The sequence below is a fragment of the Mercenaria mercenaria genome, unplaced genomic scaffold (assembly GCF_021730395.1).
Source record: "Mercenaria mercenaria strain notata unplaced genomic scaffold, MADL_Memer_1 contig_2029, whole genome shotgun sequence".
Lineage (NCBI taxonomy): Eukaryota > Metazoa > Mollusca > Bivalvia > Venerida > Veneridae > Mercenaria > Mercenaria mercenaria.
In genome coordinates this window covers 28,042-45,665 of record NW_026460059.1, presented here as the reverse complement: position 1 = coordinate 45,665, position 17,624 = coordinate 28,042, and the positions used below count along the sequence as shown (strand labels likewise).

At 33.9% G+C, this 17,624-nt stretch overlaps 1 protein-coding gene across 1 annotated transcript in view; it reads left to right on the top strand.

Annotated features, from left to right (window-relative positions):
- Positions 1-16,403, top strand: part of LOC128552093 (epidermal growth factor receptor-like) — a gene marked incomplete at its 5' end in the record, with an annotated part of 40,397 nt that extends 23,994 nt beyond the window's left edge. Inside the window, 6 exons of the mRNA XM_053533100.1 lie at positions 1,807-1,882; positions 2,230-2,376; positions 4,649-4,746; positions 8,275-8,430; positions 9,972-10,071; positions 10,908-16,403. Coding sequence (XP_053389075.1) covers positions 1,807-1,882; positions 2,230-2,376; positions 4,649-4,746; positions 8,275-8,430; positions 9,972-10,071; positions 10,908-11,200 — 870 coding nt within the window. The remainder of the gene's footprint in view (positions 1-1,806; positions 1,883-2,229; positions 2,377-4,648; positions 4,747-8,274; positions 8,431-9,971; positions 10,072-10,907) is intronic.
- Positions 16,404-17,624: the final 1,221 nt, after the last annotated feature.

Below are 17,624 nucleotides of genomic sequence, written 5' to 3'. Positions count from 1 at the left end.
AACGGCTATAGTGGGACTACTGACTTCACGGTTGACTGATTTTTAAAAAACTATCACGTGAAGATCTTCAAGTGTAATTTTGGTATGAAAAAACAATTCAAATTTGAAAAAAAAAATATTTTGAAATATACCAGTTATACATCTGGATAGTTTCTTTTGCTGTTCAGTATATATATATATATATATATATATATATATATATATATATATATATATATATATGTAGTAGAGAGAATTTGTACAAACTAAATCTGTATAACTCAATAAGATTAGTTTTGATACTGCTTTATATACGAGCCCGAATTGTACTACACATTCGTACTGGTTCAACATTTGCATATATATATTCAAATCATACAGCATAATTTTAAAACAAGGTAAGTTCGATTATAAGATACGCTTGATTATATTGTAAGTTTGATGTGTAATGTAAGTTTGATATATATATATATATATATATATATATATATATATATATATATATATATAATAGAAAATATTAAAAGTTACTCCTGGACAAGTATATAATAAATAAAAAAGAAAAACATCCAATGGGTTTCCTCTATCTGTATTTCTGTCTGCCTACTACACATCCAATGGGTTTCCTCTATCTGTATTTCTGTCTACCTAGTAGTAGGTAGACAGAAATACAGATAGAGGAAACCCATTGGATGTTTTTCTTTTTTATTTATTATATATATATATATATATATATATATACGTACACGGCGGTTGGATACATGTACACGTTAACATATGCATTTTATATAACACAGAAGTAACAAACAGATACAAGCATTCATGAAAAAGGAATACAGCAGTGTACCGTCTTCGAACGGTCAGTGGCAGAAACACTGCTGAGGAGTTAGACACTGTACATAAATTCCTTAAACCCTAACAGTAACCATAGGAACACATTATAAAACACTCGGATCTATAAGAAATGGACTGAAATGGCTATGCCCGAGAAATAAACGAAGTTTGTAAATCACCATAAAAGTAATGTTGTGAATACATATAAGGCCAAGAGTCCTCAGATTCCTTTTGAATTATCACTAATTCCGAATTACGGTGGTAAAAGATCATCGTAATAGTAGCCGTGCTGAGAGAGCTTTTTATTAATAATTATATTACGATGGGCAAATAATCTGTGACATATTAACCCATCAAGCTGAGCGAGGGAGGCTATATATTATTATGTCGTCATTTTACAGATTGCAATCATTCAAATTCATTACTTCATTCGTATCATTTTTTTTTTACTTACAAAGCAGAAATAATTTATCAAGTCTGATAACATTTTGAGTGATACATGTATTCATCTTGGTAAAACCTTTGTCACAAAAAGAAACACAAACACTGTCACGTGACAGATTTATATCTTTGTGTTGGCTACAGTTCTTAAAATAAACATACTGGATTAGCAATTCTGGCTATTTCCGCTGGCTGTTTACACTATGCATTAGGTTTCTTTGCACAACTGACTAGTTAAAGTCCCTGTGAATGGAGTTTTTGCCAATCAAATATGGGGTACAATCGTGCTTCTTTATTTCTTTATTTTGTCCTTGTTGCCTTTTTTGGGTCAACTTTGTGTGTGTCTCTGTGTCTGTGAATATTTATAAGTATTTTTACATTTATAAATATATTGGTAAATAGTTACGATTTTTCTGTTTCTCTTAGTTGGGATGGATGTGATAAGGAGGAAGAGCTGCATTTTAGAAAGTAAGAAAATACAACAGATGTTGTTATTATAATACTTTATATATCCTACGACACATCAGATTAAGATTTCTGTTGTTTTTTAAGGTGCCTGTAAGATGGTTGGCTCCAGAGTCTTTGCAGAGCAGAATATACTCACACAAATCAGACGTATGGAGTTACGGTAAGTTTTAATACAAGGTAAGTTCGATTATAAAATACGCTTGATTATACTGTAAGTTTTGATATATAATGTAAGTTTGATTTGTGATGCAATACGTTTGATTTTATTGTAAGATTTATGTATAAGGTAATTATGATTCATAATGTAAATTTGACTTACAATGCAAGTTAGACTTAAAGGAAAAGTGTGATTTTAATCACCTTACCCGTTGAAAACATTAATTTGCATCAAATTTGAATAATGCTAACTCGAATAAGAAAGCTAAGTTATCACGTTTTGGCTTTCTCGATCCTGTCATATGTGAAACCTTGTTTGTAATGATGTTTACCTAAAATTTCATTTTATAGGTGTAACACTTTGGGAAATGTTTACTTACGGCAAGAGACCGTACGAGAAATCACAGAATCGAGATGTTCTGAGCCTAATCGAGAAGGGAGACCGATTGCCTCAACCTGATATTTGTACGATTGATGTATATATGATCATGATCAAATGTAAGTGTATACACCAAAGACAATTTACACAAGTAACCAGAATCTTTAATGCCAAAAAGAAGTATCTGTACTTAGGTAACTATAACATTTGAGGAAAAGGAAATGGATAGAGAGCTGTTACCGTTACTTTTCTCAAGTAAAATTGATACGGAATCTGGATCATAAGTGTATGCAAATTTCACAAAATAGTGTGAACGCTAAAGACGTTTCTGTATTTAATTTTAGTTTACCGGTCAAAGAACATGAACCCGAGATGCACAAAGATGTATCATTTTCTAAATTATTGTTTATATAATCTCTGAAAATAGAAGACATGTGAAAGTAGGGCGAGTGCGAGGTTGGCCTGCCTTTAACGCGTTTTAATGTGTAGGTTACTGGTCGTTCCATGGCTGCGTCCATATTTACAACTTTTTATTTCGTCCTTTTCATTCTTTGTTACGTATATTGTCCTGTTTTATTTGGTATTTCTTTCCTCTCATTTCCCCATCGGCCCCTTACATTTACGCCATCTGTTCATTTACTATGAGTGAGGTTAGGTGCCCATCATATTTTGGCCGTCAGCGGTCCCTTGGTGGTGCCCCTCTGTATTGATGTTTTTCCCTGCTTGTCTGCTTGTTTGCTGTGTGAGTGTTTGTGTGTGTGACTTTTCCACTCTCCCCAACACTGTGCCTTTTATCTACCGCTTAACCATTTTTGTACTTGGCATATAAGTGCAATGTAAAATATACTTCAAGTTGTTAGATTTTTGTTGCAATCCGTTTGCTATATTTTCCTTTTACTTTTTGTTGTGGGCCCACATTACGAAGCATGGCTATATGATTGTGTTTGGTCTGTGCTTCCGGAAAGTCTACCCTTTTTGTGATCGCTCAATGTCCGGCGTCCGTCGTCTGTCGTCTGTCTGTCTGTCTGTCAACATTTAGCTTGTGTATGCGATAGAGGCTGTATTTTTCAACTGATCTTCATGAAATTTTGTCAGAATGATAACCTTGATAAAATCTTGGCCGAGTTTGAAAATGGGTTATCTGGGATCAAAAACTAGGTCACTATGTCAAATCAAAGAAAAACCTTGTGTATGCGATAGAGGCAGTATTTTTCAATTTATCTTCATGAATTTTGGTCAGAATAATTATCTTAATGAAATCTTGGCCGAGTTTGAAAATGGGTCATCTGGGGTCAAAAACTAGGTCACTAGGTCAAATCAAAGAAAAACCTTGTGTATGCGATAGAGGCTGTATTTTTCAATTAATCTTCATGAATTTTGGTTACAATGATTGCCTAGATGAAATCTAGGTCAATTTTGAATATGGATTATCTGGAGTCAAAAATTAGGTCACTAGGTCAAATCAAAGAAAAACCTTGTGTATGCGATAGAGGCTGAAGTTTTTCAATTCATCTTCATGAAATTTGGTCAGAATGATTGCATTGATGAAATCTAGGTCAAGTTTGAATATGGGTCATCTTGGATCAAAAAGTAGGTCGCTAGGTCAAATCAAAGGAAAACCTTGTGTATGTGATAGAGGCTGTTTTTTTTTTCAATTGATCTTCATAAAATTTGGTCAGAATGATTACCTTGATGAAATCTAGATTGAGTTTGATTATGTTTTATCTGGAGTCAAAAAGTAGGTCACTAGGTTAAATCAAAGAGAAACCTCGTGTATGTGACAGAGGCTGTATATTTCAACTGATCTTCATGAAGTTTTGTCAGAATGATAGCCTTGATGAAATCTAGGTCAAGTTCAAATATTGGTTATCTGGGTTCAAAAACTAGGTCACTAGGTCAAATCAAGGCAAAATATTGTGTATGCAATAGGGGCTGCATTTTACACTGGATTTTCATGAAATTTAGTCAGAATGGTTGCCTTGATGAAATCTAGGTCAAGTTTGAATATGGGTTGTCTAGGGTCAAAAACTAGGTCACTAGGTCAAATCAAAGAAAAACCTTGTGTATGCGATAGAGGCTGTATTTTTCAATTGATCTTTATGAAATTTGGTCAGAATGATAGCCTTGATGAAATCTATGTCAAGTTTGAATATGGACCACCTTGGGTTAAAACAACTAGGTCACTAGGTCAAATCAAAGAAAATACTTGTTTATACTCAAGGTTTTTGCTCCAGTTTTAATGATTATTGGTCAGAATATTTTTTCCATGAAATCACTAGGTCAAACATGTTTACACTGTTATGGTGTGTTATGGTGTGTTTTTCAGGTGAGCGACTTAGGACCATCTTGGCCCTCTTGTCTTTTTATTGTATATTGTTCTTTTTGGTTCAGGCTGGATGTACAACGCTGAAAATCGACCGTCATTTAAGGAACTAGCAGAAGACTTTTCTAAAATGGCTCGTGACCCAGGGCGTTATCTTGTTATCCAGGTATTCTCTGTACTGAAATAAAGGGATCTTTGACTGCAAATATATAGGGATTGAAAGCTTTAAACGTCCACTAGTGTATGTTTCTGTTCTTTAGTCTACTTGTTTAAATATGTCGATTTATTTTGAGTATATACCTGCTATAGATACTTACATACTTGCATGTGAGTGCATACATACACACACTGTTTGTATGGTTTTGTTTCAGTAGGGCTGTTTTACTGGAAATTATCTATTCCTTTTTACATTTTCATTCTGACTGTTTTTAATTATGCGAGTAGCAAGTGTTATCCTGTGTCCTCATTGTGTTAGAAGTATTTCAACAGTAAACATTTATGTTTTTGATTAATATTTGATCTGTTTATTTTTATTTTTCTTGTTTGGCGTTGTTGTTGTTTGTATATGCATGCCTCTGCTAGTATAAGATGGATGATTCTCTGAGGAAAATTTTAATTTTCAATTAATTGTTCATGTATAACTCTAATTTTGTGAATCACTGAAGTGTTTTCACAATCTAAAGTATTAAACTGTTTGTGTCATCCTTTTATTAGTCCCCTACTGGTTGAAAACCAGTTTCGGGGACTATACGAATGCGCTTTTCCGTCCGTCCGTCATTCCGCCCATCCGTCCGTCCACAATTTCGTGTCCGGTCCATAACTTTGTCATTCATTAAGGGATTTTAATATTACTTGGCACAAATGTTCCCCATGATGAGACGACGTGTCTTGCGCAAAACCCGGACCCCTAACTTAAAGGCCAAGGTCACAATTGAAGGTCAAAGGTCAACAGGGCTTTTCTCCTGTCCGGTCTATAACTCTCCCATCCATGAAGGGATTTTAATATCACTTGGCACAAATGTTCCTCATAATAAGATGATGTGTCATGTACAACTTTCAGAACCCTAGCTCAAAGGTCAAGGTCACACTTGGCAATCAAATGTTAACATGGCATGAACAGGGTCTGTTTCGTGTCCGGTCCATAACTCTGTCATTCAGTAAGGGATTTTAATATTACTTGGCACAAATGTTCCCCATGATGAGACGACGTGTCATGCGCAAATCCCGGGCCCTTTGCTCAAAGGTCAAGGTCACAATTGGGGGTCAAATGTAACAGGGCTTTTTTCCTGTCCGGTCCATAACTCTGGCATCCATGAAGGGATTTTGATATTGTTTGGCACAAATGTTTCCCATGATGAGACAACATGTCATGCACAAAACCCGGACCCCTAGCTCAAAGGTCAAGGTCACAATTGGAGGTCAAAGGTCAATTGGTTTTTTTTCCTGTCCGGTCCAGATCTCTGTCATCCATCAAGGGATTACAATATTACTTGGCATAAATGTTGCCATTGATGAGACGACGTGTCCTGCCTACCTAGAACCCTAGCTTAAAGGTCAAGGTCACACTTTGAGATCAATGGTAAATAGGATTTTTTTCCTGTCCAGTCTATAACTTTGTCAGGCAAAACAGGATTTAAATATCAGTTGGCACAAATGTTCCCCATGATGAGACGACGTGTCATGCGCAAATCCCGGGCCCTTTGCTCAAAGGTCAAGGTCACAATTGGGGGTCAAATGTAACAGGGCTTTTTTCCTGTCCGGTCCATAACTCTGGCATCCATGAAGGGATTTTGATATTGTTTGGCACAAATGTTTCCCATGATGAGACAACATGTCATGCACAAAACCCGGACCCCTAGCTCAAAGGTCAAGGTCACAATTGGAGGTCAAAGGTCAATTGGTTTTTTTTCCTGTCCGGTCCAGATCTCTGTCATCCATCAAGGGATTACAATATTACTTGGCATAAATGTTGCCATTGATGAGACGACGTGTCCTGCCTACCTAGAACCCTAGCTTAAAGGTCAAGGTCACACTTTGAGATCAATGGTAAATAGGATTTTTTTCCTGTCCAGTCTATAACTTTGTCAGGCAAAACAGGATTTAAATATCAGTTGGCACAAATATTCCCCTGGATGAGACAACATGTCGTGCGCAAAACCCGGGCCCTAGGTCTAAGGTCAATGTCATACATAGAGAATGACTTTGTCCGGAGCATTTCTTCTTCATGCATGGAGGGATTTTGATGTAACTTGGCACAAATGTTCACCACCATGAGGCACCACCCTTGTTTTTAGAATTACGTCCCTTTGTTGTTACTATAAATAGATTATATTGTAACTTTTTTATTACTGGCCATAGAGAAAAATCGAGACCACTTTTCTGTGGTACAACATGCATGTTAGATCCAATTTTTATGTGTATTTTGACCTATCTCTACCTGGTAACGAGTTCCTTGTCGACTTACATGATATAGAACTTTTCTTTCTTTTAAAAGATTAATTTCCCTTTGTTGTTAATATAAATAACTTATATGATATCTTTTTTTTACTTGGCCAAAAAATTTCCATATGAAAACAACTGTAGGTTTTTATATATGCAAATTTTAATCCAAGTGCTTTGTTATAACATATTGTATATATAGTATAATATTGTTCATACATCATTGAGAGATATCAGTTCATTATGTTTTACTGCAGTAGAGAAAATTATGTGCCTTCCAGTAGGGGACTTTGTATTGCATGGCAATACTTCATTCACTTGTTAAAACCTAATTTGTATATCATTATCACTTCCAGATAACTCCTGAATTTCCCACATTCGCACTGTGTTGTTTGACTATTTACCTCTGTTATTAAGCAACATAAAGTATCGTTTCTATTCATAAAGATGTTTGTATCTCATCATTTAAGCCGTAGTTGTATATCGTTGCTGTATATAATAGTCAAATTTGAAGGGTTTGACGTAATTTTCCATGCAAAGTTGACTTTGTGGCCACGTTTTGGTCACAATGTCACTGTGGCTTACTGGTCACTATTACCAAACAGTCACTGACTATACAAATTGCAGCTGAAGCATTCTACACTTCTGCTTATTCAATGATAAACTCTACATGGTATCTTGTGAATTACTGAAGTTCGTTTGATGCAAGGTGACTTCTCTTTGCTAGTTTAACATTAATCTTTTGTACATGTTGTAATATAATAAACAAGTTAAACTTGATAAAAATTTAGTACAGTGTTTCTAGTCTTATGTCTGATACATAAGAAGGACTTTTAACATGTTAAACGACCAAGACTTCCCGAATGTATATCGTTTAAAACCCAAATCTATATCCGGTTGTTAACATTAACCCTAGTGCGTATCAATATTTCCTCCAGCAGCGTCTTCTGATATATGACAGGCTTGTGCCATAGTGCCTATGACATAAAGCGCACCTTGCATCTTGAATGATAACAGAACGTTCAGGGTGACATTTCCAGACTATATCGGTTTCCACTATCCGATATTTTCGCAATACATATGCAAATTTAAACACTCATTTTTTTTCTGAGGTTAATACAGTTTAAATACTAAAATAATAACATTTATCAGTTAAACCAATGTTAACTCTTGTTTGTGCGGATTTTTTTTTTTTTTTTTTTTTTTGGAATTAAAGAACGAATCAAAGGATATTTCCGGAAAAATTTTATTTTAGGGAGATGAAATGATGAAGACACCGACTCAGTTGGACAGCATTAATGACTTAGATCTGGAAATGGACGCATGCGCAGATGGACCTGAGAAACTAATTACAGCTGATAATTATATAAAAATTGAATCTCGTGTACAGCTACATGAGAAATGTAATGAGGTAACAAATAAAAAATCAACTTGATACAGTCAAATCGATAAGAATATTGTTTCAAACTAGTTTTTCATGAAAAGTAATGGAAACCAAAATTCCCCCTCAGTTGCACCTACATTGGACTGGAAAATCTTTTATCAAAACATTTATTTTGCTGCATCTACATTGTTTTAGATGGACTATCTGAAGAATAAGGAAGGCTATAGAATTCGTCTTAGCATTGGCGTCCGCGTTGTTTAACCTTTAGGCAGCTGGCGGCAAGTGAATTTACCTTTGCGACCAGTGCAGACCAAGATCAGCCTGATAATGGTCTGCACCGTTCTCTATCCAGTCTGTAAACTTTCAGTAAACACCCCTTAGAAAAATAAGTGGTTCTGTCGAAATTGAATGATGGACCAGTCCGTTTTTAGAAGTTTAGCAGAGTAAAGGTTAAAGTGTTTCATGTAGTCTGATATCTTCTCCGTTACTTAAGATATTCAGTTAATACTTAGAGTGAAAATGTTCATAAGTATGACAAGTTACGTAACTCTACCTGCAATATTTACAGAATTTTGCCCTTTTACACTTAGGAGTTTTGAAAATATTTATTATTGCTGATTAGGCCTAAACAGGAATGATCAAAAGAGAACTTTTTTTCAAGGTCCTTTGTTTAAGTGCCGAAAATAGAAACATCAAAAATTGAAATTGAAGTGGCGGGATTTGAAACTGCAAGGGTCATAATTATGAAAAAAAACCCTGGTGCTCATGCAGGTTTACCTCTCTTATAACGAGCCTAATGGCAATAGCATTCGCCTTAGCATCGACGACTGCGTTTTCTTCTCCATTACTTGAGATATTCAGTTTATACTCAGAGTGAAAATGTACATAAGTTTGACAAGTTGCTTGATTCTATCTGTAGTGAAACAACACACACATGCTTGGCTTGAAAATAGCTTTTAATAATACATAACATTTTGAGTCAATGACAAGTGTATTGGAAATAATTTAGCAGAAAAATATAGTCATGAAAATATGCTTCGTCAGAAACACGAAAGCTATCGATTTGTTTCGAAGACACTGGCAAGATGCAAAGCGGAAATTCGTGGTGTACGGTGTAAACCAGAAAACAAAATCTAGCTAAAAATAAGGAATATGCCTACAAATACGCAAGTCACGTCAAGGGTTTTATCAAAGTGCGCACGTCTCTCGGCTAATGAATAAGTATTGGAAATGTAAGAATATACTAAACATGTCCATCAGACTTAAAAATCTATACATTTTCTCATTCAGGACTATGAATTAATAAATATGTATGATGTTAATCTAATGACCAAAGTCTGCCTGACGCCCCTAATTTTCAATTTCTCAAATTTGTGTTGCTTATTACTAAGTAATATTTCAAAACACACATAAAACAAAAAAAGAGGGCATGCACCTAATTTTCCAAGATTTATATGAATATAAACTGTTAGAAACTACGAATATTATTAAAAACATAAGTGTACATTCTGTAATATTTCATTATCCGAAGACCTGTAACGTAACTGGTTGTTGTTATTTAATTTAAGACCACCAGTGCTCCAGCTGAGGTTGACATACATTTAGACGCAGATGGATACTTGAAAACCATACCAGAGCCTCACATCTACTTGGATTTGGAAGGCAATGGTAAATGTTTCAGTTATATTGTTAGCTGAATTTGTAAATAACCTGAACGTAAAACAACATCCGTATTAGAATAATGAACGAAATTAGACAAACCAAAAAGTCATAAAGACATATACTGATGTGGGGAACAGCAAAACCTGGCCCAAACTCAAGTTCCACTTGTAGCACGCTTGAGTTCCCATAGTGTCAGTTGTGCTCATTCTCGAACGGACACGCGCACACTAAAAATAGACAGCCAGAAACAAACATTTTGATTAAGCAAAAAGTACATGGCAATGTTTGGGTTACCAAACATCCTTTACTTTTCGCTTACTTTAAATGTTTGTGAAGCACCAAGGGTTCTTTTTGGGCAAAAATTATCCTAACCGTGTAGTTAATGTGAATGACTTTGAGTCACTTGCCCCTCACCGCCTTGGGTTCGAAACCTCGATTGGGGTGTAGATTGTTTTCATTTGAGGAAGCTTCCTCGCGCATGGCTTGTAGTTCTACCCTGCACAAAGGGGCACCTCTGGTCTTACTCCACCATCAAAGGCTGGAAAGCTATACTTGTGACAGTGTGACGTTAAAACCAATAACAAAATGAAGTAAAAACTACGTTTAAAATATTTTTGAAAAAAATGAAAGATTGGTTTTTCTCCAAATGTTTTATATACAAAATCATTATAACTATGTTACTAACACAAAGTAATATGTTATTAACCTGTATGTACGCTACACAGATTTTATTACAATATAGCATTGCTTCAATGGTTTTGATTTGACGTTATTTGACGTTACGGTATGTAATACCAGCATCGCGCGCAACATCTTAATGAATTCTTAAGCGTATATTGCAGATGGTAAATACACCGAAATGAAAGAACGGCATTTTACGATGGATGGCCGAAATGGCGACAAGAGACGTCTTCTGAAGTCCGAATATGAACCTGCAGGTTCTTTGAAGTCCGAATATGAGAATGACCCCAGTTCTCTGAAGTGCGAATATGTAAATGAAGCCGGTTTTCGAGGGTCCGAATATGAACCTGCCGGTTGTCCTAGGTCCGAACGTGCACATGCAGATACGGCAGTACTCGAGGATATACAGCGGCAACATAAGTCGGCATCTACAAGCCACTCAAATATGGTTTAGATGATAATAGAAAAGATTCCAGTGACTCTTTTAAAACTGTTATAATCACTGTTCTTTATATCAAGAGTGTGAGACTGACACAATAAAAATGCACACTTGTCATTTCATGTGTATAACTTTATACAAAGAGTGAGTCCTATTCATCTGACAACATATTTCTCACTTTCTGACAGAAATTGAAAATTTAAAAAAACAAGCTTGTCGCCAGGTCAATATTTCGGAGACGTATTTATGTTATTACTTGAAACTTCACACACAACTTTAGGACAAAAATGCAATTTTACCCATAAAGTTGTATAACTTTGGTTTTTATTTTGACAACAATATGCCTCCCATTTTAGGCCCAAGTGTGTCAATATATAAAGTGAAAATTGCAATTTCCATCCATATTTCTGACAACTTTTCATGCATTTAACTGAAACTCTTTTTAAATCTATTGAAATATAATGTAAGTTTACACATCAAGTTTTGTAATTATGTCGTCTAGATTGACAACCGTTTTCACATTTTGTACTTACGAAAATGCGGAAAATCGTTCATTTTTCTCATAGAGATATTCGATTTAATAAATGTATTATAGTGGAAATTCTCACATTCATCTGAGCGCTTTCAGAAAGTTTACGCAAGTCCCACAACTCTGCCAGCAACTTTTACAAAACTGTACACTTGTCTTATTTCATACCTCATATGCTGGCTAGAAGATACATAAAAATAAGGGAAATATTGAAGCACCAAAAAACTATAGACCCATCGCACTTTTAATTATCAACTGCTATTATAAATAATCGATGAAACAAATTTGCTTATGAAACAGTTATTAGGAAATTAGTTATAGGAAAGTTATTAGGAATTAGAAAGAGCCACTCAACTATAGTTACATTATTTATTTTAACATGTTTTTAGACATATTAGGCGCACAAAAGTAAAACCTGTTCTGTGTGTTTATTGATTTTAAACAGGCTTTTGATACTGTATGGCGACAAGGACTTTGGACAAAGCTATTGAACTGTAATATAAATGGTAAATGCTTTAATGTTATCAAAAACATATATCTTGAGATTAAATCAAGAATAATAATAAACAGGATATTCCCAGTTTTTTCTTTGTATGACCGGTGTAAATAAAATCAGTAAGAAGATCCTATGTAAGACAAGGTGAAAATCTTTTTCCTCTGATATTTGCAATTTATTCAAATGATTTAGACAACCGTGTTAGTAATGAAAATGTAAACGATATCAAACGTATCATAAACCTTCATGTATTTTGAACTATTTATAAAATCATATGCTGATGATATAGTTCTATTATACTACCTACAGAACCTACAGAAAAATTTAATTGTATTTGAGGATTAATATCATAAGTCGAAACTAGAATACACGAAAAATCTAAAGTTCTTGTCTTTTGCTCATGGAGTAAACCAAATGAAAATCTTTTCAAATTTCAAGGCGAAACTTTTGAAATAAAAATCTCGGCAAATAAGGCCACGTTCTTAATAAGACAAGACCTCTTGATATAACTATTGATCTGCAAGTTGATCTATATAATAAAGTTATTAAACCTGAAACGTTACAGCTAATATTTTTTAAACTGATAAGCTTAAAAGACAGCACCATTACAAATGGTATTGGAGAAAGAGGTGTCACATCCCTTCCACTAGACAATAATTCTAGAATGACAACTAACTTATAGCACAAGTAATAAGTTATCTTTCAGCATGTATATAATTCTAAATGGGTTACAGGAACAAGAAAAACTAAACTCAAAATGGTTAATATATATAAAAATAAGTATCGAATAATGGGTTCGGAAATATAAAGGCCCACCCGCTTAGCTCCGTAGGTAGAGCGTCGGTCTACGGATCGCGGGGTCCTGGGTTCGATCCTCGGTCGGGGCGTATGTTCTCCGTGACTATTTGATAAACGACATTTTGTCTGAAATCATTAGTCCTCCACCTCTGATTCTCTGATTCATGTGGGGAAGTTGGCAGTTACTTGCGGAGAACAGGTTTGTACTGGTACAGAATCCAGGAACACTGGTTAGGTTAACTGCCCGCCGTTACATGACTGAAATACTGTTGAAAAATGGCGTTAAACCCAAAACAAAGAAACAAAAACAAACAAAAAAAGAAATATATGTGATAAACAAACTGAAATGAATAGAAAATGTTTTGCAATGGATTTTATGCGAAAGGTAAATGATCAATATTTACAAGAATCGAATGATATAAAATCAAATAATCATGCAGCTGTAATTATAAACAATTTAAGAATTTTATCCATTTTGGAATGAATAGATATTTTTATTTATTATCAATTTTTGTAACATGTACACACCTTTTAGCATTACAAATCACAATCTCCAATTTGAAGTTGGTAGGTCGACAGGGTTACCATTAGCTGAAAGGAAATGTGGACTATGTGAACTAAATGGCCCAGGAAAAGATTTGTGTTATCTACTCAGTTGCAGTTTTTTTCAAGACCAAAGGAAGCAGTTATGTTAAACAGTACTATTATCGAAACTCAAATATTTTAAAATTTTCTCAGGTTTGGAACAGTGGAAATAAATTTGAATTAATAAGACTATGTAAGTTTTTGGATCATGTTATGAAAACTGTAAAATATAACCCTTGCGGCTATTAAAAAACCAGTATTAGGTTTTAAACATGCTATTTTATACGGTGACATTTGATCCATGTTAAATTTTGTATAATGTATTTGTGCTTTATACGTTTTAGTTAGTTTAAGATTATTTAAGTCTGAAATGTAAAATATTAATTCGAAAATAACAAACAAGTATGTGTACGTTTTTATAACATCACTGTACATAAATAAATATAATTATTCTATGCTTGTATTAGTACACTTTGATAATGTGGCAGTTGACCTCAATACAATCGACACTGTTTATTTTCCAATATAGGTAACTAATAATTACTTTGCAATATAGTCCCCAAGATAGGTTTATGACGGATTATCTTTGAACACACCTGGACTTATTTGACTCAGCTGCAACATTTTCAAAGTTTATTAGTACTGTTTACTATTATGTATATTGGTAGTTATTATGTATTGTTACAAATTTGCATTGTTATCATTTTGTCTGTTATATGTCAAATATAATTAGCATAATTAACCTTTAGCCTGTTGCAAGTGATTTTGCCTTTGCAACCAGTGCAGACCAAGATCAGCCTGCACGTTCGTCTGCGCTGTTCGCTACTCAGTCAGTTACGTTTCAGTGAACATACTCTGATTAACAAGTGGTACTTCCCAAATGTAATGATGGACCAATCCATTTTAGAAATTTAGCAGGGTAAAGGTTAAGATCTATGCAGTCTGATATTTTAATACAGAATGCCTAGACCAAACATGCTAAAAATTATACAAAAATGTGTAAAGGTTCATTGAATATTACTTTGTATGGATATATCACATGTAATGTACATATATTTTGTTTATCATGTTTACATTAAGTAAGAAACTAACGAAGTAGAAATCCATCTATATGCAAGTCAGAATGCTCTTTTTATCGTTAGAGAGTGTTCTATTCTTGCAGCAGATTATAATTTCCATACAATATGCTATTTGAATAAAAGCATATTATCAAGTGGAATTTCATACCATTAATACAATATATCTGAACACTTGTACTGATTAATCACATGCAGATAATACAATATATCTGAACATATGTACCGGCAATTACAGAGTCATTACACAGCATATTTGAGTATATGTACCGGAAATTAAACAAACAATACAAGATATTTGAATAAAATCTGATCTGTGCAAAAAGATCCTTTGGAAGCATAAAACGCAACCAATAAACATAATAGCAATAATAGCAGAAACGGTTCATGAGAGGCAATGAAATGTGAAACACCCCTTACGCCCCCTAGCATCGGCTTAAGCGGAATTCTATTACAGTTATATGAATGATCTCCATGATCCCAAAGAACCAGAAAATATTACAACACAAATACGGAGAGACTTTTTACAGCAGCCACACGGCACTTAAAGACCACTGTTGTGATAGTTAAACGATAGTTAATACATGTACTGGTAATTACATGTACATACCAAACAACATGCGTGAACACATGCACCGATAATTATAAAGATCTACCAATAATACAAGATAAATATATCTTAACATTGTACCGGTTAATTACATACAAATAACACAATATAACTGAAAACATGTACCAGAAATTACACAGCAGTAATACAGCGTAATCGAACATATGTTCCAGAAATTACATAGCAATAATACAGAATATTTGAACATATGTACCACTACCAATAACTTAAGATATCTTATTACATGTACCAGTAATTACATATCAAACAACATATGTGAATATATGTACCGGTCTTTATATACAAATAATACAAGCCATCTCAACACATGTACCAGTTAATTGCATACGTGCATACCAATAATGTTTCAATACTTTATATCCGTACCCATGCCAACGTAAATTAATTAAATAATTTCATAATCGTACACAATTTACAATGAGCCCCTAGAATACTTCTAGGTCAATACATAAACTACACGCTTTTAATACTCGGATGATCATAATTCAAGGCTTCCACGTCAGATATATTACTTGATTATCATAAAAAAAACATTATACCCAAGCTCTGTTGTAATTAACTTTCTTTTATGCAAAACCCTGTCCAAAAACCATCATAATATAAAATCCATCACAAGAATCACTAAACCAAATTTATTCCTAATACGATTTAAATGATTTAAAGATGCACTCCATGTAACTAAAAATATATATATATATATATACATATATATTTAAGAATAAAATTCCAGGGATATACAATTTCTATTATTTTCACTAATTATTCCATTATTATCCACGTGGCATCCCGATATGCCTAGTGGTCAAATAAATTACACGGTTAACCGATTACATGCTTGATGATATATTGTCACAAAAATCAACACCTTTGAACTTGATATATTTTCAACTTTTTTACGGATACAAGAAGGCCTAAACAAGATGATACTGTCTTACATACCGTATACATGTAACTATTTCGATAAGATAGTTCCATTTTCATATTTCCCCCCTCATTTGAGTGTGTGTGATTATATATAATGTACTGTTTGTGAATGCTTTTGTCTCATGAATTTGTAAATATGCTAACTGAGGGAATTTGAAATAAACTTTGAAAACTTTGGAACTTTACACTGGTAGTCAGTATTTTTGTTATGACCCCTTGTATTATTTGTCTGTATAACATATAATTCATTTATATTCATTTTAACACATGTGTATTGAAAATGGTAATTAATTTGTGGAAGGGTATATTTCAACACTTAAAGTTTAGCAGTATGTGACAAAACCACAGAAATTTTTAGTAAACAAACAACATCTTTATAAACGACCCATCTGTCCAACACTTTTTTATCGTTCTGTTCCGTAGAATTGGATACTTAAAATATTCTAAAAGAGTTGTCCCCCTTCAAAAAAAATGCCATTTGTAAAGCAATAAAAGTAAACAATTGTCAAAAACGATGTTTAACCTAGTTATGTAAAGTTTAAGCACTCGTACATTGTTGCAAATGCATCAAAACGAAGACATGTAACAGCTTTTTAAAAGTGGTGGGTTTTTAAAGGCGTTGAACTGTCAAGAAGTGTGGCCCCTTCATGCATGCCCTTTCCGAAATTCAATACCAATATGAGTAAATTGACAATGGTTTTGTAGAATAATATAAATGTTTTATATGCTGTTTAATTTTCATGTAAAACAATTCTTTCTTTCTATGATTTGGTGATGTTCGAACTTTCTTCTCCGAAACATGGACCTAACTCTTAAACCATATTTGGCTTTTTTGAAAATGTAGTAAAATCCAAACTCTCCAAAGTATTAGTTCAGCTTTATAAATGTTAACTATACCCAGAGATTAATGGCCAGACAATCGCATCTTGCTGGAGACAGTGGGTCTGTACCGTAGTTAGACCCAGTTACTCTACAAGTGAACGCCTTTACGTGTATAACTTTATGATACATTTTAAAATTAGGAAAAATGAATCTTCTGATAGCTTAAAAACTCATAGAGCGTTTACGATGAAACATGATGCAAGGTGAGAATGCTATATAATGCAATATGTTAAATTTGCAAATTATATTTTGTCAGCTTTTTGCCTATTCATTATTCACAAAATATGGATTCTGTCGTATTTGTTAACAAACGAGATATCATGGCATGAATCCTTTTTCTTAGGTAGAAGGAAATATTGGAAATGTACATTATTTTGTTTTATTTATTTATGACTGTTCGCCCGTCCGTCCGTCCGTCTGTCCGTCTCCTATTATGTATGTCTTTCTGTCTGTCAGTAAGTCAGTAGGTAACAAAAATGGATTCAGATATAACTACGAAAGAAAAAGATATCTTTATG